Here is a 26,062-nt window from a genome sequence, read left to right on the forward strand (position 1 = left end):
AGTCTCCCCCAATTCGTATGTTCAAGTCCTAACCCCCAGGACATCAAAATGTGACTGTTTGGAGAGAGTGTGTTGAAAGGAGTAAAGTAAAATGAGTTCATATTTGTGAGCTCTAATCCAATGACTATAAGAAATTAGGACACGGCCGGGCGCAGTGGCTCAAGCCTGTAATCCCAGCACTTTGGGAGGCCGAGACGGGCGGATCACAAGGTCAGGAGATCGAGACCATCTTGGCTAATAAGATGAAACCCAGTCTCTACTAAAAAATACAAAAAACTGGCCGGGCGCGGTGGCTTAAGCCTGTAATCCCAGCACTTTGGGAGGCCGAGACGGGCGGATCACGAGGTCAGGAGATCGAGACCATCCTGGCGAACACGGTGAAACCCTGTCTCTACTAAAAAATACAAAAAACTAGCCAGGCGAGGTGGTGGGCGCCTGTGGTCCCAGCTACTCAGGAGGCTGAGGCAGGAGAATGGCCTAAGTCCGGGAGGCGGAGCTTGCAGTGAGCCGAGATCGCGCCACTGCACTCCAGCCCGGGCGACAGAGCGAGACTCCGTCTCAAAAAAAAAAAAAAAAAAATACAAAAAACTAGCCGGGCGAGGTGGTGGGCACCTGTAGTCCCAGCTACTCCGGAGGCTAAGGCAGGAGAATGGCGTAAACCCAGGAGGCGGAGCTAGCAGTGAGCTGAGATCCGGCCACTGCACTCCAGCCTGGGCGACAGAGCAAGACTCCATCTCAAAAAAGAAAAAAAAAAAAGAAATTAGGACACTTGGCCAGGCACTGTGACTCATGCCTATAATCTCAACAATTTGACACTTTGGGAGGCTGTGGCAGGAGGATCCTTTGGGCACGGATTTGAGACCAAACTGTGCAACAGAGCAAGACCCCATCTCTATAAAAAAAAAAATTTTTTTTTTGAGATGGAGTCTCACTCTGTCGCTCAGGTTGGAGTGCAATGGCACGATCTTGGCTCATTGCAACCCCTGCCTCCCAAGTTCAAGCAGTTCCGCCTCAGCCTCCCGAGTAGCTGGGATTACAGGCGTTTGCCACCACTCCCAGCTAATTTATTTTTAGTAGAGATAGGGTTTCGCCATGGTGTCCAGGCTGATCTCAAACTTCTGACCTCAAGTGTTCTGCCTGCCTCGGCCTCCCAAAGTGCTGGGATTACAGGCGTGAGCCACCATGTCCGGCGCCCCCCAATTTTTTTTTTTTTTTTTTTTTTTTCTTACTGAGTCTCTATCGTGCAGGTTGGAGTGCAGTGGCGTGATCTTGGCTCACTGCAACCTCCAACTCCCGGGTTCAAGCTATTCTCCTGCCTCAGCCTCCCGAGTATGTGGGACCTGGGTGACAGAGTGAGCCTCCGTCTCAAAAAAAAAAAAAAAAAAAAAAAGAACTCTGTGGGGGCCAGGTGTGGCTCATGCTTGTAATCCCAGCGCTTGGGAGGCCGAGGTGGGCAGAACACCTGAGCTCAGGAGTTCAAAACCACCCTGGGCAACATGGTGAAACCTCATCCCTACTAAAATGCCAAATGCCAAAAACTTAGCCAGGCATGGAAGTACGCATCTGTGATCCCAGCTACTTGGGAGGCTGAGGCAGGAGAATCGCTAGAGCCTGGGAGGCGGAGGTTTCAGTGAGCCAAGATCATGCCACTGCACTCCAGCCTGGGTGACAGAGTGAGACTCCGTCTCAAGAACACAACATAGTGTTAGCCTCCCAAAGTGCTAGGCCTCCTGTCACATAGGGAGACCTCATCTCTACAAAATAAAAAAGCTGCCGGGCACAGTGGCTCGTGCCTGTAATCCCAGCACTTTGGGAGGCTGAGGTGGGAGGATCACGAGGTCAGGAGATGGAGACTAACCTGGCTAACACCGTGAAACCCCCTCTCTGGCTGGGCGCAGTGGCTCACACTTGTAATCCTAGCACTTTGGGAGGCCAAGGCAGGTGGATCACAAGGCCAGGAGATCAAGACCATCCTGGCTAACCCAGTGAAACCCCGTCTCTATTGAAAATACAAAAAAGGCTGGGCGCGGTGGCTCAAGCCTGTAATCCCAGCACTTTGGGAGGCCGAGACGGGCGGATCACGAGGTCAGGAGATCGAGACCATCCTGGCTAACACAATGAAACCCCGTCTCCACTAAAAATACAAAAAAATTAGCTGGGCGTGATGGCGGCGCTTGTAGTCCCAGCTACTCGGGAGGCTGAGGCAGGAGAATGGCGGGAACCCGGGAGGCGGAGCTTGCAGTGAGCCGAGATCGCACCACTGCACTCCAGCCTGGGCAACAGAGCGAGACTCCACCTCAAAAAAAAAAAAAAAAAAAAAAAAAAAAAAAGAAAATACAAAAAAAAATTAGCCAGGCGCGGTGGCGGGCGCCTGTAGTCCCAGCTACTAGGGAGGCTGAGGCAGGGGAATGGCGTGAATCCGGGAGGCAGAGCTTGCAGTGAGCCGAGATTGCGCCACTGCACTCCAGCCTGGGCGACAGAGCGAGACTCCGTCTCAAAAGAAAAAGAAACCCTGTCTCTACTAACAAAATACAAAAAAGTTAGCTGCGCATGGTGGTGGGCGCCTGTAGTCCCAGCTACTTGGGAGGCTGAGGCAGGAGAATGGCTGAACCCAGGAGGCGGAGCTTCCAGTGAGCAGAGATTGTGCCACTGCACTCCAGCGTGGGCTATAGAATGAGAATCCGTCTCAAAAAAAAAAAAAAAAAAAAGAAAGAAAGAAAAAAACTTAGCTGAGCATAGTGAGCATAGTGATACATGCCTGCAGTGCTAGCTACTTGAAGGCTGAGGAAGGAGGGTCACTAGACCTCAGGAGTTCGAGGGTGCAGTAAGTCAAGACTGCAACACTGCACTCCATCCTGGGCAACGAAGCAAGACTCTGTCTCAAAAGAGAGCAGGGCGGCCGGGCGCGGTGGCTCAAGCCTGTAATCCCAGCACTTTGGGAGGCCGAGACGGGCGGATCACGAGGTCAGGAGTTCGAGACCATCCTGGCTAACACGGTGAAACCCCGTCTCTACTAAAAAATACAAAAAACTAGCCGGGCGAGGTGGCCGGCGCCTGTAGTCCCGGCTACTCGGGAGGCTGAGGCAGGAGAATGGCGTAAAAACCCGGGAGGCAGAGCTTGCAGTGAGCTGAGATCCCGCCACTGCACTCCAGCCTGGGCTACACAGCGAGACTCCGTCTCAAAAAAAAAAAAAAAAAAAAAAAGAGAGCAGGGCAGGCACAGTGGGCCACACCTGTAATCCCAAGCACTTTAGGAGGCTGAGATGGGAGGATCCCTTGAGTCCAGGAAATTGAGAGACCAGTCTGGGCAACAGGGCGATCCCATCTCTGCCAATTATTTATTTATTTTTTTTTTTTTGAGGCTGAGTCTCGCACGGTCACTCAGGTTGGAGTGCAGCGGGGCTATCTCGGCTCAATGCAAGCTCCGCCTCCTGGGTTCACGCCATTCTCCTGCCTCAGCCTCCAGAGTAGCTGGGACTACAGGCGCCCGCCACCAAGCCGGGCTAATTTTTTTGTATTTTTAGTAGAGACCGTGTTAGCCAGGATGGTCTCTACGTCCTGACCTCGTGATCCGCCCACTTCAGCCTCCGAAAGTGCTGGCATTACAGGTGTGAGCCACCACACCCCGCCATTTTTTTTTTTTTTTTTTTTTGAGACGGAGTCTGGCTCTGTTGCCCAGGCTGGAGTGCAGTGGCCGGATCTCAGCTCACTGCAAGCCCCGCCTCCCGGGTTCACGCCATTCTCCCGCCTCAGCCTCCCGAGTAGCTGGGAGTACAGGCGCCCGCCACCTCGCCCGGCTAATTTTTTTTGTATTTTAGTAGAGACGGGGTTTCACCGTGTTAGCCAGGATGGTCTCGATCTCCTGAACTCGTGAGCCGCCCGTCTCGGCCTCCCAAAGTGCTGGGATTACAGGCTTGAGCCACCGCGCCCGGCCCATTTTTTTTTTTTTAATTGGCTGCGCCTGGTGGCATACCTGTAGTTCCACTTACAGGGCTGAGGTGGGAAGATCCTGTGTGCCCAGGCATTCCAGGCTTCAATGAGCCAAGATCACATGACAACACTTTGGCCTGGGTGACAGCAATCCTGTCTCAGAAAACAAAAACAGACTGGGTGCAGTGGCTTACACTTATAATCCCAGCACATCGGGAGTCCGAGGCAAGTGGGTCACTTGAGGTCAGGAGTTTCAGACCAGCCTGGCAAACATGATGAAACCCTGTCACTACTAAAAATACAAAAATTAGCCGGGCATGGTATTCGGGAGCTGTTCGGGAGGCTGAGGTGGGAGAATCGCTTGAACATGGGAGGTGGGGATTGCAGTGACCTAAGACTGTGCCACTGCACTCCAGCCTGGGTGACAGAATGAGACTCTGTCTCAAACAAAACAAAACAAAAACAGCACCAAAGAAAGAACATCTGAAAAGCTTCCATCTCAACCTGCCTCAAATCACTGGTGGGCTTATCTGGGCCTTCTAGGTCCTTCTGGAGAGAATGCAGCTTGTTCCAAACATTAATGCGCTGATATGCTTTCTTTTTTTTTTTTTTTGAGACATGGTCTTGCTCTGTCGCCCATGCTGGAGCCTACCTAAACCTCCAGAAAAGCTGGGACTGCAGCCATACTCCACCCTGCCCGTCAAGATTTTTGTTTGGTTTGTTACCTTTATTTTTTCTTATCTTCCCCCATGCGGCCCAGCCAATTTTTTTTTTTTTTTTTTTGAAACAGAGTTTCGCTCTTCTTACCCTATGTTGTCCAGGCTGGTCAAGATCCTCCTGACTCGGCCTTCCAAAGCACTAGGATTACACGTATGAGCCCCTGTGCCCAGTCACATCATGTATTTTACATATTAGAATAAATCGGACAAGTATGGTGGCTCACACCTTGAGGGGCCGTGGCAGGCAGATCACTTGAACCCAGGACTACAAGACCAGCCTGGGCAACATGGTGAAACCTCGTCTCTACAAAAAATACAAAAATTAGTTGGGCATCGTGGCATGTGCCTGGAATCTGAGCTACTCAGGAGACTAAGGTGGGAGAATTGCTTGAATCCAGGGGGCCAAGGTTGCAGTGAGCTGAGATTGCACCACTGCACTCCAGCTTGGGTGACAGAGTGACATTCTTTCTCAAAAAAATCTTAAAAACATAAAAATAGGCCATGTGCGGTGGCTCACACCTGTAATCCCAGCACTTTGGGAGGCCGAAGCAGGCGGATCACGAGGTCAGAAGATTGAGACCACCATGGCTAACACTGTGAAACCCCGTCTCTACTAAAAATACAAAAAATGAGCCAGGCATGGTGGCACGCCCCTGTAGTCCCAGCTACTAGGGAGGCTGAGGCAGGAGAATCACTTGAACCTGGGAGGCGGAGGTTGCAGTGAGCTAAGATTGCACCAATGCACTGCAACCTGGGTGACAGACCGAGACTGTCTCAAGAAAGAAAATTTTTCAAAAAGTTTTAAATTAAACAGATAACTAAAAAAAGGTCAGTGCAGTGGCTCACGCCTATAATCCCAGCACTTTGGGAGGCTGAGGTGGGCAGATCACCTGAGGTCAGGAGGTAGAGAACAGCCTGACCAACATATAGTGAAACCTTGTCTCTACTAAAAAATACAAAATTTAGGTGGGACGCAGTGGCTCACACCTATAATCCCAGCACTTTGGGAGGCTGAGGCGGGCAGAATGTCTAAGGTCAGCAGTTTAAGACCAGTCTGGCCAACGTGGTGAAACCCCGTCTCTACTAAAAATGCAAGAAAACTGGCTGGGCGCGGTGGCTCATACCTGTAATCCTAGCACTTTGGGAGGCCGAGACGGGCGGATCGCAAGGTCAAGAGATCAAGACCATCCTGGCCAATATGGTGAAACCCCGTCTCTACTAAAAATACAAAAATTAGCTGAGCATGGTGGCGCGTGCCTGTGGTCACAGCTACGTGGGAGGCTGAGGGAGGAGAATCGATTGAACCCGGGACACAGAGGTTGCAGTGAGCCAAGATTGCATCACTGCACTCCAGCCTGGTGAGAAAGCGAGACTCTGTCTCAAAAAAAAAAAAGAAAGAAAAGAAAATCAGCCGGGTGTGGTGGCATGTGCCTGTAATCCCAGCTACTCGGGAGGCTGAGGCAGGAGAATGGCATGAACCAGGGAGGTGGAGGTTGCAGTGAGCCGAGATTGCCCCATTCTACTCCAGCCTGGGTGACTGAGACTCCCGTCTCTCAAAAAAAGTAAATAAAATAAAATAAATAAATAAAATTTACAAACACAAAAAAATCAAACCACATAAAATCAATCAACCAACACCCATTCTGTTTAAGGTTCCAAAAGGCAATAGCTGGACCCGGCTGCAGAGCACACTCCCACCTCACCTCTGTCTCAAAAGTACATCCCCTACGTGCGGTTCTCCTTAAAAAACTTTAATGTCTGGGTTGGGAAGGCAGGTAGAGCGAGTAGAGGCAGCTGCTAGAGGCTGGTTGCTGACTCCAGGCCACGTTCCAGGAAATATCGGTGGGAAGTACGGGGACGGGCTTGGGACCCTTCATTGAGGAAGTAGGATGTGATCTTCCTGAGTCCCTCCTGATCCTCGGGTGTTGAGTCCTCCCTGTGGGAGAGAGGTGATAACAGTGACCACTTCCATGGGGAGCAACCATCTCAGGCAGGGCTGAACCCTGGCCTCCCTCTTTCCTTCCCGATAGCACCCCCAGGACATCCATGACACCCACCATATAACATCTTCCGCCTCTTTCTCCAGGATGGTCTGAGCTGTGCGCCAGCTAAACCGGACAAACTGGGGGAAGCCGAACACAGGCTCCACGTGCTCCTTCAACCACGCTTTTGTCTTGGGATCTGGGGTAGGGTGGGCAATGGTGACAGTCCATAACATTCAAGCTCCTTGTCACTCTTTTTTTTTTCTTTGAGATGGAGTCTCACTCTGTCCCCAAGCTGGAGTGCAGTGGCGCCATCTCAGCTCATTGCAACTTCCGCCTCCCGGGTTCAAGCAATTCTCCCGCCTCAGCCTCCCAAGTAGCTGGGATTACAGGCACACGCCACCGTACCCAGCAAAATTCTGTATTTTTAGTAGTGATGAGGTTTCACCATGTTGGCCAGGATGGTCTCAATCGCTTGACCTCGTGATCTAACCACCTCGGCCTCCCAAAGTGCTGGGATTACAGGGGTGAGTCACCGCGCCTGGCCTCCTTGCCACTCTTCTAAGGCTTCCTCCGGAGTACCTGGGGCACCTCCTATTGTCTGAGGCACCTTCTTGCCACAGGACCTTTACCTGGCCAAGAACTGCTCAAAGGGCAGTGCAGGGAGACTGCCTCTGAGACATCTCCTTGACCTCCAAGAACAAGTGATTAAACATTTTTATTTTATTTATTTATTTATTATTATTTTTTTGAGACGGAGTCTCGCTCTGTCGCCCGGGCTGGAGTGCAGTGGCCGGATCTCGGCTCACTGCAAGCTCCGCCTCCCGGGTTCACGCCATTCTCCTGCCTCAGCCTCCCGAGTAGCTGGGACTACAGGCGCCCGCCACCTCGCCCAGCTAGTTTTTTGTATTTTTTAGTAGAGACGGGGTTTCACCCGGTTAGCCAGGATGGTCTCGATCTCCTGACCTCGTGATCCGCCCGCCTCGGCCTCGCAAAGTGCTGGGATTACAGGCTTGAGCCACTGCGCCCGGCCTATTTTATTTATTTATTGTTTGAGATGGAGTCTTGTTCTGTCGCCCAGGCTGGAGTGCAGTGGTGTGATCTCAACTCACTGCAACCTCCGCCTTCCAGGTTCAAGTGATTCTCCTGCCTCAGCCTCCCAAGTAGCTGGGACTACAGCCATCCACCACCATACCTGGCTAATTTTTGTATTTTTAGTAGAGATGGGGTTTCACAGTATCAGACAGTCAGGCTGGTCTCAAACTCCTGACCTCAGGTGATCCACCCACTTCAGCCTCCCAAAGTGCTGGGATTACAGGTGTGAGCCACCATGCCCAGTCTTTTTATTTTTTTTGAGATAGGGTCTCGCTCTATTACCTAGGCTGGAGTGTAGTGGCATGATCGCAGCTCAATGCAACCTCTGCCTCCCAGGCTCAAGCCATCCGCCCACCTCAGCCTCCCAAGTAGCTGGGACTACAGGTGTGCACCACCACACCTGGCTAATTTTTGTATCTTTTGTAGAGATGGGGTTTTGCCATATTGCCCAGGCTGGTCTTGAATTCCTGAGTTCATATGATCTACCTGCCTCTGTCTCTTAAAATGCTAGGATTACAGGCATGAGCCACCTCACCCAGCCTGTCATTAAACATTATTATTGTTATTATTTTGAGACGGAGTTTCGCTCGTTTCCCAGGCTGAAGTGCAATCGTGTGATCTCAGCTCACTGCAACCTCCATCTCCCAGGTTCAAGCAATTCTCCTGCCTCAGCCTCCCGAGTCGCTGGGATTACGGGCGTGTGCCACTATGTCCAGCTAATTTTGTATTTTTAGTAGAGATGGGGTTTCACCATGTTGGTCAGGCTGGTCTCGAACTCCTGAACTCAAGGGATCCACCCGCCTCAGCCTCCCAAAGTGCTGGGATTACAGGTGTGAGCCACCACACCCGGCTAACATTATTTTTTTTTGACATAAGCTCTCACCTTGTCACCCAGGCTGGAGTGCAGTGACATAATCATAGCTCACTGCAGCCTCAATCTCCTGGGCTCAAGCAACCCACCCACCTTAGCCTTCGTAGCTGGGACTGCAGGTGGGCCCCACTATAACTGGCTAATTTTTTAAATTTTTTATAGAGATGGGTATCTCGCTATGTTGCCCAGGTTGGTCTTGAACTCAAGGATTCAAGCGGTTCTCCTACCTCAGTTTCCCAAAGTGCTGTGGTTACAGGCATGAGCCACCACGCCTGGTCCCCTTCCCCTTAACAAAGGGGCAGATGCCCACCGTGGGTCTCAGTTCATCACTGGGGCTCCAGAGAGACAGTAAAGTGGGAAGCGGGGAAGACAGCAGCAATCCTATGGCCTGGAACCCAGCTCCGTCACTCACTGGCTGTGTGGCCATGAACAAATGGCACCACTGTCTAACACTTGGCCTCTTTCGCTGTGGAGTAGGGTGACCAGAACAATTTAGAAAACCTCCAGCCAGGCATAGTAGTTCACACCTGTAATCCTAGCTGTTTGGAAATCCAAGGCAGGAGGATCACTTAAGCCCAGGAGTTCAAGACCAGGCTGGGCAACATAGGGAGATCCCATCTCTTTAAAAAAATAAGGAAAAAAGGGCCAGGGGTGGTGGCTTATGGCTGTAATCCCAGCACTTTGACAGACCAAGGTGGGAGGACTGCCTGACTCCAGGAGTTTGATACCAGCCTGGGCAACATGACAAGACCCCATTTTTTTTTTTTTTTTGAGACAGAGTCTCGCTTAGTCGCCCAGGCTGGAGTGCAATGGCGCGATCTCGGCTCACTGCAAGCTCCGCCTCCCGGGTTCACGCCATTCTCCTGCCTCAGCCTCCTGAGTAGCTGGGACTACAGGCGCCCGCCGCCTCGCCCGGCTAATTTTTTGCATTTTTTTTTTAGTAGAGACGGGGCTTCACCGTGTTAGCCAGGATGGTCTCGATCTCCTGACCTCGTGATCCGCCCGCCTCGGCCTCCCAAAGTGCTGGGATTACAGGCGTGAGCCACCGCGCCCGGCCAAGACCCCATTTTTATAAAAACAAAAATAGGCTGGGCGCGGTGGCTCACGCCTGTAATCCCAGCACTTTGGGAGGCTGAGTCGGGCAGATCACCTGAGGTCGGGAGTTCAAGACCAGCCTGACCAACCTGGAGAAACCTCGTCTCTACTAAAAATACAAAATTAGCCGGGCGTGGTGGCGCGTGCCTGTAATCCCAGCTACTCGCGAGGCTGACGCAGGAGAATCATTTGAAGCCAGGAGGTGGAGGTTGCGGTGAGATCGCACCATTGCACTGCAGCCTGGGCAGCAAGAGCAAAACTCTGTCTCAAAAAATAAATAAAAATATGGCCGGGCGCGGTGGCTCAAGCCTGTAATCCCAGCACTTTGGGAGGCCGAGGCGGGCGGATCACAAGGTCAGGAGATCGAGACCATCCTGGCTAACACGGTGAAACCCCGTCTCTACTAAAAACACAAAAAACTAGCCGGGTGAGGTGGCGGGCGCCTGTAGTCCCAGCTACTTGGGAGGCTAAGGCAAGAGAATGGCGTAAACCCAGGAGGTGGAGCTTGCAGTGAGCCGAGATCGCGCCACTGCACTCCAGCCTGGGCGACAGAGCAAGACTCCGTCTCAAAAAAAAAAAAAAAATAAAATAAATAAATAAATAAATAAAAATAAAAAATAGAAACAAAAAATAAGCAAAATAAAATGATAAACGACAGAAAGGAAGAAAAGAAAACCTCAGAAGTGTGCTCAGCTCTGGCCATTTCAACATTAGTACCATGGTCACTGTCTGCTCACCATTGGGGTAGCCTGAGCCATAATCAGTATCCGAGTCCTGCAGTTTCTCCACGAACTTCCATTTCTTCACGGCCTGGTCCCGAGCCACCTGTGGGCAAGACAGCCACCTGGAATCTCCCTCCTCCCCCGTGGTGGCCATGTCTGGCCCTTATATAGTGGGATGCTGGAAGCCGGCGATGGCTAGTAGGGTACTGACCTTGGCACAGATGCTGGCAGCACTAACCACTGGGTAGAGGGCATCTGCTTTGGCCTTGACCGTCACCTCAATCCCGGGAAAACTTTGCTGCAGCCGCGCCTGGTATGTCTCTGGCATCCCTACAGTGTCCACAAACACCTGCCACGGCAACAAACACATATTAATTGAACAAACAATGTACCAATGCTCTAGCCTCACAGCCCTGGCACGTTCTTCCTGCTACCCAGAATCCTCTTCTCACAGCCCGTCCCCAGGCTGAATCAATCAGGGATTTCAACTCAAACATCTCCTCCCAGGCCAGGCAACGTTGTTCACGCCTGTGATCCCAGCACTTTGGGAGGTTGAGGCGGGAGGATCGCCCTGGGAGTTTGAGACCAGGCTTGGCAACACAGTGAGACCCCATCTTTACAAAAACATAAAATAAATACAATAAAATAAAACAAAGAAAAAAAAATCACCTCCTGAAGAGGCTTCCTCTGATCATGCTGCATCTGCTCTACACTTATTTAGCACCTACTGCATGCCAGATACTGTTCTAGGAACTGAGGTGGCAGAAAACACTAGAAAAAAAAGTGGTAGAGTGCGTTGGCACACGCCTGTAATCCCAACTTTAGGAAGCCAAAGCGGGAGGATCACTTGAGGGCAGGTGTTCGAGACCAACCTGGACAACATATGGAGACCATGTTTCTAAAAAAATAAAAAATTAGCTAGGTGTAGTGGTGAATAAAGGCTTGAAGGAGGTGAGGAACTAAACCGTGCAGAGATCTGGGGAAGAGGGCTCTAGGTGTGAGAACAGCCAGTACAAAGGCCCTGAGCTGGGACCAGGTCCATGATGCTGGGCCCTTGCACGAGGGTCTATGGCTACAGCACCGAAGAGAGGGGTCAAGAGCTGCTGGGGGAAAGTGGTATCTCCACAGCAGTACTGTTTTCAGAAACCACCTTTATTTTTTGTTTACCAGCTAAACATTTTTCTGCCCAGGCTAGGCCCTGAACCCCCACGGGCAGGTCCCTTGTCTGTCTATGCCAGTTACTGCATCGCCAGCTCTGCATTTGGACCTGATCCTCAGGTCCCTCCTCAGCAAGGCCTACCTTGCTATAATTCCTTTCTTTCTTCATCTTGTAGAGATGGGGTCTTGCGATGTTGCCCAGGCTAGTCTGGAACTCCTGGCCTCAACCAATTTGCTCATCTCAGCTTCCCAAAGTGCTGGGATTACAGGCATAAGCCACCACACCCAGCATACAATTCCTACGTCGAGGTTATTTTGCCTTGTTATTCTCTCAAAATGGTCCGTTCTTTCACTGAGAGCATTCGAGGCAATGCTGATTTATGTTTTTCTCTGGTAATTTAATGTAATTCTCCCCCACTCGACTGTAAATTTTTCTGATTTAATTTCCACTGTGATCGGAAAACTAAATGTTGAGATGTGCATTTTTTTTTTTTTTTTTGAGACGGAGTCTCGCTCTGTTGCCTAGGCTGGAGTGCAGTGGCGCAATCTCGGCTCACTGCAAACTCCACCTCCCAGGTTCACGCCATTCTCCTGCCTCAGCCTCCCGAATAGCTGGGACTACAGGCACCTGCCACCACGCCCAGCTAATTTTTTGTATTTTTAGTAGAGACGGGGTTTCACAGTGTTAGCCAGGATGGTCTCCATCTCCTGACCCCGTGATCCGCCCCTCTGGGCCTCCCAAAGTGCTGAGATTACAGGTGTGAGCCACAGGAGATGTGCATTTCAAAAAGACTACCTTCTGTTGCTGCATGGGGAACAGATTGGAGGGGACAGGAGGGTGGGGGATGAGAGACGATGCTTAGCAGGTGTCCAGGGTGTGGGAGGTGTCCTGGGCTAGGACAGAGGTAGCAGGGAGACACATGTGGGATTTGTTCTGCAGACTGAGCCTTTAGGATGAGGGAGAGATTAGATGGAGATGGGACTAGGGGCTACACTGTGGTCCTCAGTGTGGCACACATTTAGGGCAGAAACAGGAGCACGAAATCAACAGTAGCAAGGAATATGCCTGAGGCACTCCAGACGTATCTGATGCTGAATCTGCCCACTGCACGTTTTTGCCCACATTTACGTCTTTTATTTTTATTTTTTGCTGTGTCCCCCAGGCTGGAGTGCAATGGCACGATCTCAGCTCACTACAACCTCCGCCTCCCGGGTTCAAGCGACTTCGGTAGAGACAGGGTTTCATCATGTCGGCCAGGATGGTCTTCAACTCCTGACCTTAGGTGATTTGCCTGCCTCAGCCTCCCAAAGCACTGGGATTACAGCCTTGAGCCACCGTGCCTAGCCTCCTATTTTTAGTTTATTTTTATTTATTATTATTTTTTGAGACAGAGTCTCACTCTGTTGCCCAGGTTGGAGGGCAATGGCACAATCTTGGCTCACTGCAACTTCTGCCTCCTGGGTTCAAGCGATTCTCCTGCTTCAGCCTCCTGAGTAGCTAGGATTACAGGTGCCCACCACCACGTCCAGCTAATTTTTGTATTTTTAGTAGAGACGGGGTTTCACCATGTTGGTCAGGCTGGTCTCGAACTCTTGACCTCTGGTGATCTACCCGCTGCGGCCTCCCAAAGTGCTGCGATTATAGGCGTGAGCCACTGGGCCTGGCCTCCATTTTCATTTTTGGGTTGGGGGGGGTCTTTGTCACCCAAGATGGAGTGCTGTGGCATGATCATGGCTCACTGCAGTCTAGAACTCCTGTTTTGTCGCCAGTTTATCCTGCGATGACCAAATGGGGACAACTCAACACTTAACTCACCTGGGTGACGTTCACGCCCTGGTCCAATGCATACTGTATAAGCCCAGTGGCTGTATCATGTGACAGGGAGTTCAGGTTGTATTTGACTCTGTGGTGGGGAACAGAGCCCAGTTAACCTCATTCTAGGAAGAAAGCCCAGTCAGCCCATGCTGGCTGCCCCTCTCCCACAGCCCCCCCGCCCGGGTACCCCTCACCGCCCAAGCATGCTGGTAGAGATGAGGTTTGGAGATAGCACGTCCAGCGCCCAGCCGACAAAGTCCCTGTTCTCCTCCATTTTCGCAAAGAGCCTTTCCCGCTCGCTCTCCAATAGGGTCTTTGAGTCTGGAAGGAGGTTTGGAAGAGAAGTGAACAGCTGCTTCTCCCAGTTCCTGTCCTCCCCTTTCAGTTCTCACCTGCCCCTGCACATACTCGGGAATCCCTTCCCCAGACGCACACCTCGGGCTCACCTGCCACTTTCAGGGCCTCCAGATCTGCCAGGTGGGACAGGGGACAATAACAGATGGCGTAGACCATGGGGCCTGGGGAGAAGGGGTGTCAGTTTTCTCGCAGCCGGGGTCCAATCACTGAGCCCGTGAAAGTTGCCATCCATCCCTGTTCTACCATCACTGCTTCTTTGGGTGCCATCACCACGACCACATCCCCTCCCCTGGTGCGGTGCAATCCCGACTCCCGTTTCCCTCATCCCCCGTACCACGCCCCTCCCCTCCCTGGCCCTAGGTGCGCACCCAGGACGGGGCCCCTGCCCGCCTCATCGACGCCGAGGACGCAAGGCTCCTTGCGGCACGCCGCGGGCACAGGCGAACTCAGGCGACAGCGGCCCGTGTTGTCTCTCTCCAGCTCGCTGAGATCCATGCCGCCTCGGCCGCCGCCACCAGCTGCAAGAACTAACACCGCGGGAGCGGGTCTCGGCGCGCGTTTTCCGCGGGCCTTGCAGTGGCGCCTGTTTCCGGCCAATCCGCGGGCAGAACACGCCCCTGTCGCTCCCACGGCCGTGGACGCTTACGCAGCCGACGCCGACGCCGCTGCCGTGCGCCCTTCTGGGAATTGTAGTCCCAAAGGACTGTGGCCGAACACTCAGCGTGGGGAATTCGGTGGACCGGGTCACTTTGCAAGCTCTGCTTCACGGTCTCTGGGGCCCCGCCTGCGTTGGCCGGTGGGAAAAAGGGGAAATAAAAGGGAAACTGAGACGCAGCTTCGAAGACCCAGCCTAATGGGGAACTAAGGGTCAAATATCACCCCTGTCCCAGGACACGGGTCCCCGCATCACTGCGTCCCCGACTTCCACCTGGATTCAGGCCCTGTACTCGCAGTCCCTTCTTCTTTTTTTTTTTTTTTTTTGAGACGGAGTCTGGCTGTGTCTCCCAGGCTGGAGTGCAGTGGCGTGATCTCGGCTCACTGCAAGCTCCGCCTCCCGGGTTCACGCCATTCTCCCGCCTCAGCCTCCCAAGTAGCTGAGACTACAGGCGCCCGCCACCACGCCCGGCTAGTTTTTTGTATTTTTAGTAGAGACGGGGTTTCACCATGTTAGCCAGGATAGTCTCGATCTCCTGACCTCGTGATCCACCCGCCTCGGCCTCCCAAAGTGCTGGGATTACAGGCTTGAGCCACCGCGCCCGGCCTGCAGTCCCTTCTTCTGTACACATTCTAAGTCCCCTGAACCAGGTAGCCCCGCTTCCACTAAACTCAGGCTTTTGGATTTGGAGTCCCCAAACTCCCTCTCTTGGTTGCTGCCTTCAGCCCACCCCCACTCCCTGCAGGATCTGTGCTTCCTACCCTCTCTCTCATTCAGGCCAAGCCTTCCCCACCCCCATTGGAGATCACAGACCTCAGTGGACTCCTGCTCAGGGTCTGTGCCCACTATATAGAAGCTCATTCCTCCTAACTTAGAATGAACGTCCCCACCCCCACCCCGACACCCCCCCCTTTTTTTTTAGACAGGGTCTCTCTCTGTTGCCCAGGCTGGAGTGCAGTGGTGCGATATTGGCTCACTGCAACCTCCACCTCCTGGGCTGACGCGACCCTCCCACCTCCGTCTCCCAAGCAGCTGGACTACAGGTGCACACCACACCACCATGCCCAACTATTTTTGGTATTTTTTGTAGAGACGGGGTCTCACTATGTTGCCCAGACTGGCTTCAAACTCCTGGGCTCAAGTGATCTGGCCGCCTCCGCCTCCCAAAGTGTTGGGATTACAAGCCTGAGCCACAGTGCCTGGCCTCCACACTTCTTCTATTCCCTGGACTCACTGGGGCTTATGTCCTCTGCCTGTGGGTTCCCGCCCCTTACCAGGCTCATGCCCCTTCCTCAGGGTCCTAGTTCATTGTCTTTTTATCTCCTTTTATTCCTCTGCGCCTCCCCCTCCTTTTTTTTTTTTTTTTTTTTTTTTTTTTTTTGAGACGGGGTCTCGCTCTGTCACCCAGGCTGGAGTGCAGTGGCCGGATCTCAGCTCACTGCAAGCTCCGCCTCCCGGGTTCACGCCATTCTCCTGCCTCAGCCTCCCGAGTAGCTGGGACTACAGGCGCCCGCCACCTCGCCTGGCTAGTTTTTTGTATTTTTTAGTAGAGACGGGGTTTCACCGGGTTAGCCAGGATGGTCTCGATCTCCTGACCTTGTGATCCACCCGTCTCGGCCTCCCAAAGTGCTGGGATTACAGGCTTGAGCCACCGCGCCCGGCCTTTTTTTTTTTTTAAAGACAGTGTGTTACTCTGTTTCCCAGGCTGGATAGCAGTGTAGCGATCTCGGCTCACTGTAACCTTTGCCTCCCAGGCTCAAGCGATCCTCCCTCCCCATCCTACCGAGTAGCTGGGACCACAGGCATGTGCCGCCACGCTCGTCTAATTTTAAAAATTTTTATGGAGAGATGATCTCAACTATATTGCCCAGACTGGTCTTGAACTCCTGGACTCAAGAGATGCGCCTGTCTTGGCCTCCCAAAATGCTGGAATTACAGGGGTGAGTCCTAGCGCCCAGCGCCCCCTCCATATTTCTGCCTTTCTCCCTAGATATCAGCGGGGCTCTCGGCTCCTGACTCAGCTTCCGCCTAACCATATCAGCCTCAAGTCACTCAAGACTTGGAGCCCCAGTTCTCCCTTCCCCAAATTCACTTCATACCCGCCACGCACCGCACGTCCTCCCTCCGCGCCCACCCTGGCCCCGCGGCTTGCCCCGGCCCGGCGTCCTCTGGGCCCCTCTCTCACTCGGGCTCAGAGCCTCCAGTCGCAGTCGAAGGGCTTGCAGGATGGACAATCCCGTTGCCGGCAGGGTCCTAACTGGATCAGGTTCTCCGGGTCCATGAAAACTGGGCCTGGCGCTGTGCCGACTACCTCGCGGCTGCGCTCCTGCTTGCCCAGGTCGCAGAGACACCGCCACTTTCCCCACGGGCCAAGAATTGAGTCCTCGACTTCTAGAGAAGGAGGGCAGAGGTGAAGACCTACGTGGAGGCGGCCTACTCCCAATCTCCTCCCCCAGAGAGGAAGAAAGATAAAGATACTAACAAATAAGAGAAGCGCATATTCGCTAGACTCTGCCTCTATGCCAGACACTCCCCCGTAGACTATCTCATTTAATTTTTTTTTTTTTTTTTTTTTTTTTTGGAGACAGGGTCTCGCTCTGTCGCCCAGGCTGGAGTGCAGTGGCACAGTCACAGCTCACTGCAGCCTCAACTTCCTGGGCTCAAGCAATCCTCCTACCTTAGCCTCCCAAGTAGCTAGGACTACAGGCACATGCCACCATGCCTGGCTAATTTTTTGCAGAGACGGTGCTTCACCATGTTGCCCAGGCTGGTCTGGAACTCCTGGGCTCAAGTGATACTCCCATCTCAGCCTCCCAAAGTGCTGGGATTACAGGTGTGAGCCGGCCACCATGTCTGGCCTCATTTAATCTTTCCATGAGTCTCAGGTGGGAAAACCAAGAGACAGCAAGCCAACCTTCCAACCTCATACACAGGGTAAGTGGCTCAGAGGAACTACAACCTGACACTTTCAGGCTGTGCCAGCCTGCACAGTTGTGAGTGTCCTATAACATCCTTGGTGCCCGCCATCTGATGCTGACTTCTGTCTTCAGGGGTGTGACCATGGCCCTGAAGCAGGCACAATGCCAACTGACCAGCAGGGCTATCAAGTGATAAATGGCATAATTGACAGAATGAAGGTAAGTAAATCTCCTGGTGCTGCGCTAGCATATACAAACCAAATTTTTATGATCAGGTTTATTTTTTATTTTTTATTTTTATTTTTATTTTTTGAGACAGGATCTCGCTCTGTTACCCAGGTTGGAATGTAAGGGCGTAATCATGGCTCACTGCAGCCTCAAATTCCTTGGCACAAATGGTCCTCCTGTATCAGCCTCTTGAGTAGCTGGGACAGGCTCATGCCACCATGGCAGGCTAATTTATTTTTTGTTTTTATTTATTTATTTATTTTTGTAGAGAAGGGGGTCTCTCCATGTTGCCTAGGCTGGTCTTGAACTCCTGGGCTCAAGCAGTCCTTCCGCCTCGGCCTCCCAAAGTGCTAGGCCATCAGGTCAGGCTAATTTTAAAATCTTTTTTGTAGAGATGGAGTCTTGCTATGTGGGCCAGGCTAGACTGGTCTCTGAGACCAAGGGATCCTCCCACCTCAGCCTCCCAAAGTGCTTGGGTTACAGGTGTGAGCTACCTCGCCGGCCACTATGATCACTTCAAACGGCTCTTTACTGAATCTGCCCCTTTCCCCTATGAGACAGATCTTATCCCAACTCCGATCTTTTTTTTTTTCTTTTTTTTTTTTTTTTTTGAGACGGAGTCTCGCTCTGTCGCCCAGGCTGGAGTGCAGTGGCCAGATCTCAGCTCACTGCAAGCTCCGCCTCCTGGGTTTACGCCATTCTCCCGCCTCAGCCTCCCGAGTAGCTGGGACTACAGGCGCCCGCCACCTCGCCCGGCTAGTTTTTTTGTGTTTTTCAGTAGAGACGGGGTTTCACCATGTTAGCCAGGATGGTCTCGATCTCCTGACCTCGTGATCCGCCCGTCTCGGCCTCCCAAAGTGCTGGGATTACAGGCTTGAGCCATCGCGCCAGGCCTCCAAGTCCGATCTTATCCCAACTCGCGGCTCACCAAGATCTGACACCTGCTACCCTCCCACACCCACTCTGCCACATCTCACCGACCTCTTCCCATTTCTCCTTTAGGCCTTTTCACCTTGGCACTTGCTATTCCCTCTTTCTTGGACATTCTTTCCCCAAATCTTTCCATTTGGGGTTTTCGCTTGTCGTTCTCGCTGCACTGGTCACGGGTCTTCTGCAACCGGACCCTCTCTGACTTCCCAAGCTTGCCCGCCCCCTTCTTGCTCTGCTTCTGCCCTTCCTGGCACCTATCCCCGAGTGACAGCTTCAATGTCCTACCCACACCCTCTTCCCCTGGGAGCTGCTTTAAAGCAGTATCTATTTCAACGTATCCAAGAGTAAACCGAGCCTCAGAGAACAGTAACCAGCCCAAGGGGACGCCTCCAGTGCAGAGCTGGGTGGAGATTTGCAGCCCGCGGAGGAAGGTCCCTTTGCAGCCAGCAGGAGAAGTAGGGCAACGGGGAGCCTATGGACATCGTCACCCCCGCCGCCTGAGGTTACCCTTTAGATGCTGCAGCCTCAGCTGCTCCCAGGTGTCACCTTCGCCCTGCTGGCCGAAGTACTGATAGTCCTGGTAGACCTGGGCAGGGGTCGCCAGCGGCAGGAGTAGCAGAGGCGCCAGCAGCAGCGCCGCCGGGGTCCGGGCCATGCCCGACTCCAACGGCACCCAGCGCGCTCGCAGGCAGAGTTGTGCGCGGAGTCTGCGGCGGCCGCATTACCCCCGCGAGCCGGTGCAGTGGTCCCGGCCGAAGGCAACACGTCTCCCCCCGGCTCCCGCAGGCGCATGGACTCGGCCGCACGCTCCCCCGCACCTGAGGGTGCAGTGGACCCGACCGCTCGGCTCGTTTGCTCCCTCCCCTGCGCAGCGCACATCTTGGTTCGGGCCGGGCATAAAAGGCTTCGCGGCCCAGGGCTCACTTGGCGCTGAGAACGCGGGTCCACACGTGTGATCGTCCGTGCGTCTAGCCCTTGCCCACGCAGGTATAGACACACAGAGTGCACCTGGCGGGAGGACCCCCTTCAAGCTGCTTTGGCCGGATCCTGACCTCAGTGCTGGCCGCCTTTGTTTTCCATCCGCTGTAGTGGCCTCCTTTGTCCTTGCGGGGGAAACCGAGGCCACAGCCTTGCAGTGCAGGCCCGATCGCCCTGTTCCCCGCCCCCTGCTCGAGGGGGCCTCACTGTCTCCTTCTGGACTTGGGGCTTGCGACACCGCGCTCCGGCCCACTCGCTCGTGGGGTGCTAGTGGCAGTGGCTGGGTCACTCGTGCTCTGGTCAGGAGGGCGGGTCTCCGGCAGCCTCTGGGCTTCGCAGACCCGGTACCCGGGAGGGTGAGGGTTGGTGCTGTCGCCTCCGCCGTGCTGACTCAGTCACAGGGCCCAGCACGCAGCGCGACCTTGGGGTGGGAGGACAAAGGGTCTTCCCGGGCGCACTGACCGGACAGGGGTCTCAGCTTTCAGTCATGGCCTCCGGTAACGCGCGCATCGGAAAGCCAGCCCCTGACTTCAAGGCCACAGCAGTGGTTGACGGCGCCTTCAAAGAGGTGAAGCTGTCGGACTACAAAGGTGAGCGCAGCCCGGAGCGGACCCAGGTAGAAGCAGAAGCGGGGCCGTGCATGAGAGAGGCTGGGCCCTAACTCCTCTTGGTCCCTCCTCCCCAGGGAAGTACGTGGTCCTCTTTTTCTACCCTCTGGACTTCACTTTTGTGTGCCCCACGGAGATCATCGCGTTCAGCAACCGTGCCGAGGACTTCCGCAAGCTGGGCTGCGAAGTGCTGGGCGTCTCGGTGGACTCTCAGTTCACCCACCTGGCTTGGTATGAGCAGGGGCCAGAGAAGGAGGTTGCAGCTAAGCTCACACCCTCGGGTCCGAGCTGTGTGGCTTCATGACCATTGCTTAATCTCTGGAACCTGCGTTTCCCCATCTTGAAAATAATGGAAATATTGCCGCCCAAGTTTTTAAGGATGGCAGTAATTAGCATTTGGCAGCTAGTTGAGCTAGTTGTTTGGCACATAGAATTGCAGATGCAACTCAGATGCAACTTTATCTGCTCTATCTACTAGTTCCCAGGAGGGAGGCTGTGCTGCCCTATTTCATAAAGATGGAAACTCGGGTTCACCTAAGTGAAGAGCTGTACCCCATGACACAGCTAGAGGAGGACGGGAACTCTTAACACGGGCTCTCTCCTGGGTGATGCTGCAAGTTACAAGCACATGTGAAGCCACTTAGCTGGAGCGTGGCCTCTCAAGCTTAGTCTTCCCAGCTGTGGGAAGTCCTTGTACCCAACCCAGGGTGGGGTGGGTGAGGCTCCCAGCAGCCTACTTTAAAGCCCCTTATCTTTGGCCTCCAGTGCTTATCACATTGGGCCCACAGGGTGAGGACCCGGCTGTACCAGGCATCCTGAGGCCCCAACTCTATCTCCTCTACTCCCAGGATCAACACCCCCCGGAAGGAAGGAGGCTTGGGCCCCCTGAACATCCCCCTGCTTGCTGACGTGACCAGACGCTTGTCTGAGGATTACGGCGTGCTGAAAACAGATGAAGGCATTGCCTACAGGTACTGTGGGACCCTCAGCCCGGCTCATGGAGACCCCCCATTCCTGTGGAGCTGGAACCACTCCTGTACAATGTCTTCTCTGCCCCCAGCCCTGTGGCTAGCAGCGGGTGGTTGGTAGTCCCTTCCTTGTCTCTGGCAGTGGGAGCTCCCAGCTCCTTACTGGGAACCCTGATGTCTTCAGGGGCCTATTTATCATCGATGGCAAGGGTGTCCTTCGCCAGATCACTGTTAATGATTTGCCTGTGGGACGCTCCGTGGATGAGGCTCTGCGGCTGGTCCAGGCCTTCCAGTACACAGACGAGCATGGAGAAGGTGAGCAGAAACACACATGACACATGGGTACATACTCAGTGCCTCTGTCACTCATGCAAACATTCACTGCCTGTCCTCTGACCTGTCCAGATGGGTGTTAGGGCCCCAAAGAAGATTCAGCTCAGGGGTTTGTCTGCAGGAAGTTTCTAGTGTGGTAGGAGACAAATACCCCTGACATTCAACCAAGGTGGACAAAGGAGCTGGGCTCAGTGGCTCACGCCTGTAATGCCAGCACTTTGGGAGGCTGTGACGGGTGGATCACCTGAGGTCAGGAGTTTGAGACCAGCCTGACCAACATGGTGAAACCCCGTCTCTACTAAAAACACAAAAAAATTGGCCGGGCGCGGTGGCTCAAGCCTGTAATCCCAGCACTTTGGGAGGCGGAGGCGAGTGGATCACGAGGTCAGGAGATCGAGACTATCCTGGCTAACATGGTGAAACTCCGTCTCTACTAAAAATACAAAAAACTAGCCGGGTGTGGTGGCAGGCGCCTGTAGTCTCAGCTACTTGGGAGGCTGAGGCGGGAGAATGGCGTGAACCCGGGAGGCGGAGCTTGCAGTGAGCCGAGATCATGCCACTGCACTCCAGCCTGGGAGACACAGCGAGACTCTGTCTCAAAAAAAAAAAAAACACAAAAAAATTAGCTGGGCATGGTGGCATGTGCGTGTAATCCCAGCTACTTGAGAGACTGAGGCAGGAGTTCTCTTGAATCTGGGAGGCGGAGGTTACAGTGAGCCGAGATCGTACCATTGTACTCCAGCTTGGGCAACAGTTAGCCTGGCTTGTGAAGCATACCTATAGTCCCAGCTACTCAGGAGGCTGAGGCCGGAGGATCGCTTGAGCCTGGGAGGTCGAGACTGCAGTGAGCTATGATCGCACCACTGCACTCCAGCCTGGGTGACACAGCAAGACCTTGTCTCAAAAAACAAACAGGCCGGGCACAGTGGCTCACGCCTGTAATCCCAGCAGCATTTTGGGAGGCCAAGGTGGGTGGATCACAGGTCAGGAGTTTGAGACCAGCCTGGTCAACATAGTGAAACCCTGTCTTTACTAAAAATACAAAAAAATTAACTGGGCATGGTGGTGGGTGCCTGTAATCCCAGCTACTTGGGAGGCTGATGCAGGAGGATTGCTTGAACCCGGGAGGGGGTTGCAGTGAGCCGAGATCGCACCACTGCACTCCAGCCCAGGCCCAGTGTGAGACTCCATCTCAAAAAAAAACAAAAAACAAAAAACAAAAAAAACAATAACAAAACCTGTAGGGGTGGGGCAGAGGGACAAAGATGGGGTTAAAGGGGCCGAAAAGACAGGAAGATGCTGTCTCATGCCTGTAGTTCCACCTACTCTGGAGAGTGAGGCAGAAGATTGCTTAAGCCTAGGAGTTTGAGTCCAGCCTAGGCAACATAGGAATAACCCATCTCTTAAAAAAGAAAAGAAAAAGAAAAAAGAGGCCAGATGTCATGGCTCACACCTGTAATCCCAGCACTTTGGGAGGCCTAGGAGGGTGCATCACCTGAGGTTGGGAGTTCGAGACCAGCTTGACCAACATGGAGAAACCCCGTCTCTACTAAAAATACAAAATTAGCCGGGCGTGGTGGTACATGCCTGTAATCCCAGCTACTTGGCAGGCTGAGGCAGGAGAATCACTTGAAGCTGAGAGGCTGAAGTTGCAGTGAGCCGAGATCGTGCCATTGTACACCAGCCTGGGCAAGAAGAGTGAAGTGAAAGTCCGTCTCAAAAAAAAAAAAAAAAGAAAAAGGAGAGGTGGGTGGCAAAAAGAAATTTAAGAATTAAGGGTAGGAAACACACCAACTAAAAAATGCTGAACTTGGCTAGGCGCAGTGGCCCACGCCTGTAATCCTAGCACTTTGGGAGGCCAAGGGGGGTGGATCACCTGAGGTCAGGAGTTTGAGATCAGCCTGACCAATATGGTGAAACCCTGTCTCTACTAAAAGTACCAAAAAATTAGCAGGGCGTGGTGGCGGGCACTTGTAGTCCCAGCTACTCAGGAGGCTGAGGCAGAAGAATCGCTTGAACCCAGGAGACGGAGGTTGCAGTGAGCCGAAATCACACCACTGCACTCCAGCCTGGGCGACAGAACAGGACTCTGTCTCAAAAGAAAAAGAAAAGAAAAAGAGAAAATACTGAACTTGGCTGGGCATGGTGGCTCACACCTGTAATCCTAGCACTTTGGGAGGCCAAGATGGGCAGATGACTTGAGGTCAGGAGTTCAAGATAAGCGTGGCTAACGTGGTCTCCACCAAAAATACAAAAATTAGCCAGGCATGGTGGTGCACCCCTGTAATTCCAGCTACTTGGGAGTCTGGGGCACGAGAATCGCTTGAACCCAGGAGGTAGAGGTTGCATGAGCTGAGATCATGCCACTGTACTTCAGCCTGGGCAACAGAGCAAGACTCTGTCTCAAAAAAAAAAAAAAAAAAAGAAAAGAAAAATACTGAACTGGGCTTGGAGGGCTTCTCTTTTTTTTTTTTTTTTTTTTTTTTGAGACAGAGTCTTGCTCTGTTGCCCAGGCTGGAGTGCAGTGACACCACCTCGGTTCACTGCAAGCTCCGTCTCCCGGGTTCACGCCATTCTCCTGCCTCAGCCTCCTGAGTAGCTGGGACTACAGGCACCCGCCGCCACGCCCGGCTAATTTTTTTTTTTGTATTTTTAGTAGAGACAGGGTTTCACTGTGTTAGCCAGGATGGTCTCGGTCTCCTGACCTCGTGATCTGCCCACCAAAGTGCTGGGATTACAGGCGTGAGCCACAGCGCCCGGCTGGAGGGCTTCTCTTAATATCCACATTCCTGGGCCTGAACCACTTACAGCATTTTCTTCTGCAACACAGGCCCTTGTTTGCTTCACCTTGAACCTGGGGCTGTAGCTTTCATGCGCATCCTTGTGTCTTCCCACAGTTTGTCCCGCTGGCTGGAAGCCTGGCAGTGACACGATTAAGCCCAACGTGGATGACAGCAAGGAATATTTCTCCAAACACAATTAGGCTAGCCAACGGATAGTAAGCTTGTGCCCCTACCTAGGTGCCTGTGCTGGGTGTCCACCTGTGCCCCCACCTGGGTGCCCTGTGCTGACCCAAGAAAGGCCAGACCTGCCCCTCCAAACCCTACAGTCTGGGACCCTGGAGGGCTAGGCCAAGGCCTTCTCATGCCTCCACCTAGGAGCTGAATAGTGACGCCCTCCCCCGAGCCCACCTAGCCGCACACAGGCCTAGAGGTGACCAATAAAGTATTAGGGACAGGTGTAAATCTGTGTTGATGTGCTCTCTCCTTTCGTCCTCCCCTGCAACACCCTCCCTTCTCCGGGCTCAGGCTTGGGAAACTGACCCTGTGGTTGCTCATCTTCGCCACACGGTGGCGGTCTTATCACATGCTCAGTGCCTGCTCTTTTCTTCCTTGCGCTCAAGGCGGTTTCCGAGGAGTAGGGCATGCCTCTGTCCCTTGCAAATCCCAGGATGCCCTACATCCAGAAATCTGGCCATACAAGGCAGCGCCCACATTTTGTCACCAGCCAGCCCGGGTTCAAATACCATTTAAGAGCTGTGATCGTCTCTGGGTCTCTTCAACAGTAAAATAGGACTGCAAACCCAGATCACTATGCACGTGGTAAAAGTTGTAGGTGATGAGTTATGTGAAGCTGGGGGCCGAGACCCCTGTGTGGGGCCCAGTTCCTAGTTCCTAAGATGGCTTCCTCGAGCTGGAAGGAACCCAGCCCAGTCTAGTCTTATGGGGAAGAGGGTGGGGACCCAGTCTTAAGAGCAGAACCAAGAATGAGAGCCTGAGCTACGTGCAGAGTGCAGAGTCCCTGCTGTGAGCTCTGCCCCACCCCAGGCTGGAAAGATTGCCTGTCTGCCCCTGGGGTGGGAGGGTGGCAGTTAGGCTAGGAGGCAGGTATTAGCAGCAAGGCAGGGTTCCCAGGGGTGCAGTTTAATATTGTGTGCGTTCAGGCAAGTAGTTTTGTTACTCTATGCCCCAATTTCCTCCTACAGAACAGGGCTAATATGCTCATTTAATCCATGGATCCACTATTAATGCTGGTACCCACCTAATACCCTCTAAGGGTCACTCATCGCCCTTGGAATTTAATCTACACTCCTCCCCAAGGCCCCTGCTCAGTCTCCCTAAATATCTGCCCTGTTGTGGTTCACTCAAATTACAGACACGCTGGCTTCCTGCTGTTCTTTCACAGGCTCACCTGGCTACAAAAATTTTGCCATTTAAGAGCTGCTCTCAGCTGAGCGGGATGGCTCACACTGGTAATCCCAGCACTTTGGGAGACCAAGGCAGGCGGATCACCTGAGGTCAGGGGTTTGAGACCAGCCTGGCCAACATGATTAAACCCTCTCTACTAAAAATATAAAAATAAAAATTAGCCTGGCATGATGATGCACGCCTGTAGACCCAGCTACTTGGGAGGCTGAGGCAGGAGAATCGCTTGAATCCTGTGGGTGGAGGTTGCAGTAAACTGAAATCGAGCCACTGCACTCCAGCCTGGGTGACAGAGGGAGACTCCATCTCAAAAACAAACAAAACCTGTTACCTCTGATGCTGTTATTACCCAGGATTTTCTCAGGACCCCACTTCTTCGAATCTGTTGAAAAGTCACAGCCACGCACAATGGCTCACACCTGTAATCCTAGCACTTTGGAGGCCGAGGCTGGCAGATGACCTCAGGTCAAGAGTTCAAGACCAGCCTGGCAAAC

General features: G+C 53.1%; 3 protein-coding genes across 3 annotated transcripts in view; 1 reads left to right on the forward strand and 2 right to left on the reverse strand.

Annotated features, from left to right (window-relative positions):
* Positions 1 to 6,267: 6,267 nt before the first annotated feature.
* The window catches only part of RNASEH2A (ribonuclease H2 subunit A), a 239,428-nt gene continuing 219,633 nt past the window's right edge, over positions 6,268 to 26,062 (reverse strand). Inside the window, exons 2-9 of the mRNA XM_050770695.1 lie at positions 14,114 to 14,315; positions 13,835 to 13,906; positions 13,583 to 13,709; positions 13,389 to 13,476; positions 10,626 to 10,763; positions 10,430 to 10,517; positions 6,707 to 6,830; positions 6,268 to 6,585 (exon numbers count right to left, since the gene is read on the reverse strand). Of these exons, the coding sequence (XP_050626652.1) occupies positions 6,447 to 6,585; positions 6,707 to 6,830; positions 10,430 to 10,517; positions 10,626 to 10,763; positions 13,389 to 13,476; positions 13,583 to 13,709; positions 13,835 to 13,906; positions 14,114 to 14,240 (903 nt within the window). The 5' untranslated portion in view covers positions 14,241 to 14,315 and the 3' untranslated portion in view covers positions 6,268 to 6,446. The remainder of the gene's footprint in view (positions 6,586 to 6,706; positions 6,831 to 10,429; positions 10,518 to 10,625; positions 10,764 to 13,388; positions 13,477 to 13,582; positions 13,710 to 13,834; positions 13,907 to 14,113; positions 14,316 to 26,062) is intronic.
* On the reverse strand, positions 14,518 to 19,230 carry THSD8 (thrombospondin type 1 domain containing 8). The gene is made up of 3 exons (XM_050770926.1): positions 18,984 to 19,230; positions 16,586 to 16,791; positions 14,518 to 14,529 (listed from the first exon to the last, which is right to left on the reverse strand). The coding sequence occupies exons 1-2, from the start codon at positions 19,129 to 19,131 to the stop codon at positions 16,592 to 16,594; spliced, it is 348 nt and encodes a 115-aa protein (XP_050626883.1). The 5' UTR covers positions 19,132 to 19,230; the 3' UTR covers positions 14,518 to 14,529; positions 16,586 to 16,591.
* Positions 19,353 to 24,604, forward strand: PRDX2 (peroxiredoxin 2). Its single transcript, XM_050770842.1, has 6 exons — positions 19,353 to 19,463; positions 19,933 to 20,044; positions 20,140 to 20,293; positions 20,911 to 21,033; positions 21,215 to 21,345; positions 24,261 to 24,604. Exons 2-6 carry the CDS (start codon positions 19,942 to 19,944, stop codon positions 24,344 to 24,346), a joined length of 597 nt encoding a protein of 198 aa, XP_050626799.1. The 5' UTR covers positions 19,353 to 19,463; positions 19,933 to 19,941; the 3' UTR covers positions 24,347 to 24,604.

This window comes from Macaca thibetana, chromosome 19, assembly GCF_024542745.1.
Source record: "Macaca thibetana thibetana isolate TM-01 chromosome 19, ASM2454274v1, whole genome shotgun sequence".
In the NCBI taxonomy this organism is placed as follows: Eukaryota; Metazoa; Chordata; class Mammalia; order Primates; family Cercopithecidae; genus Macaca; species Macaca thibetana.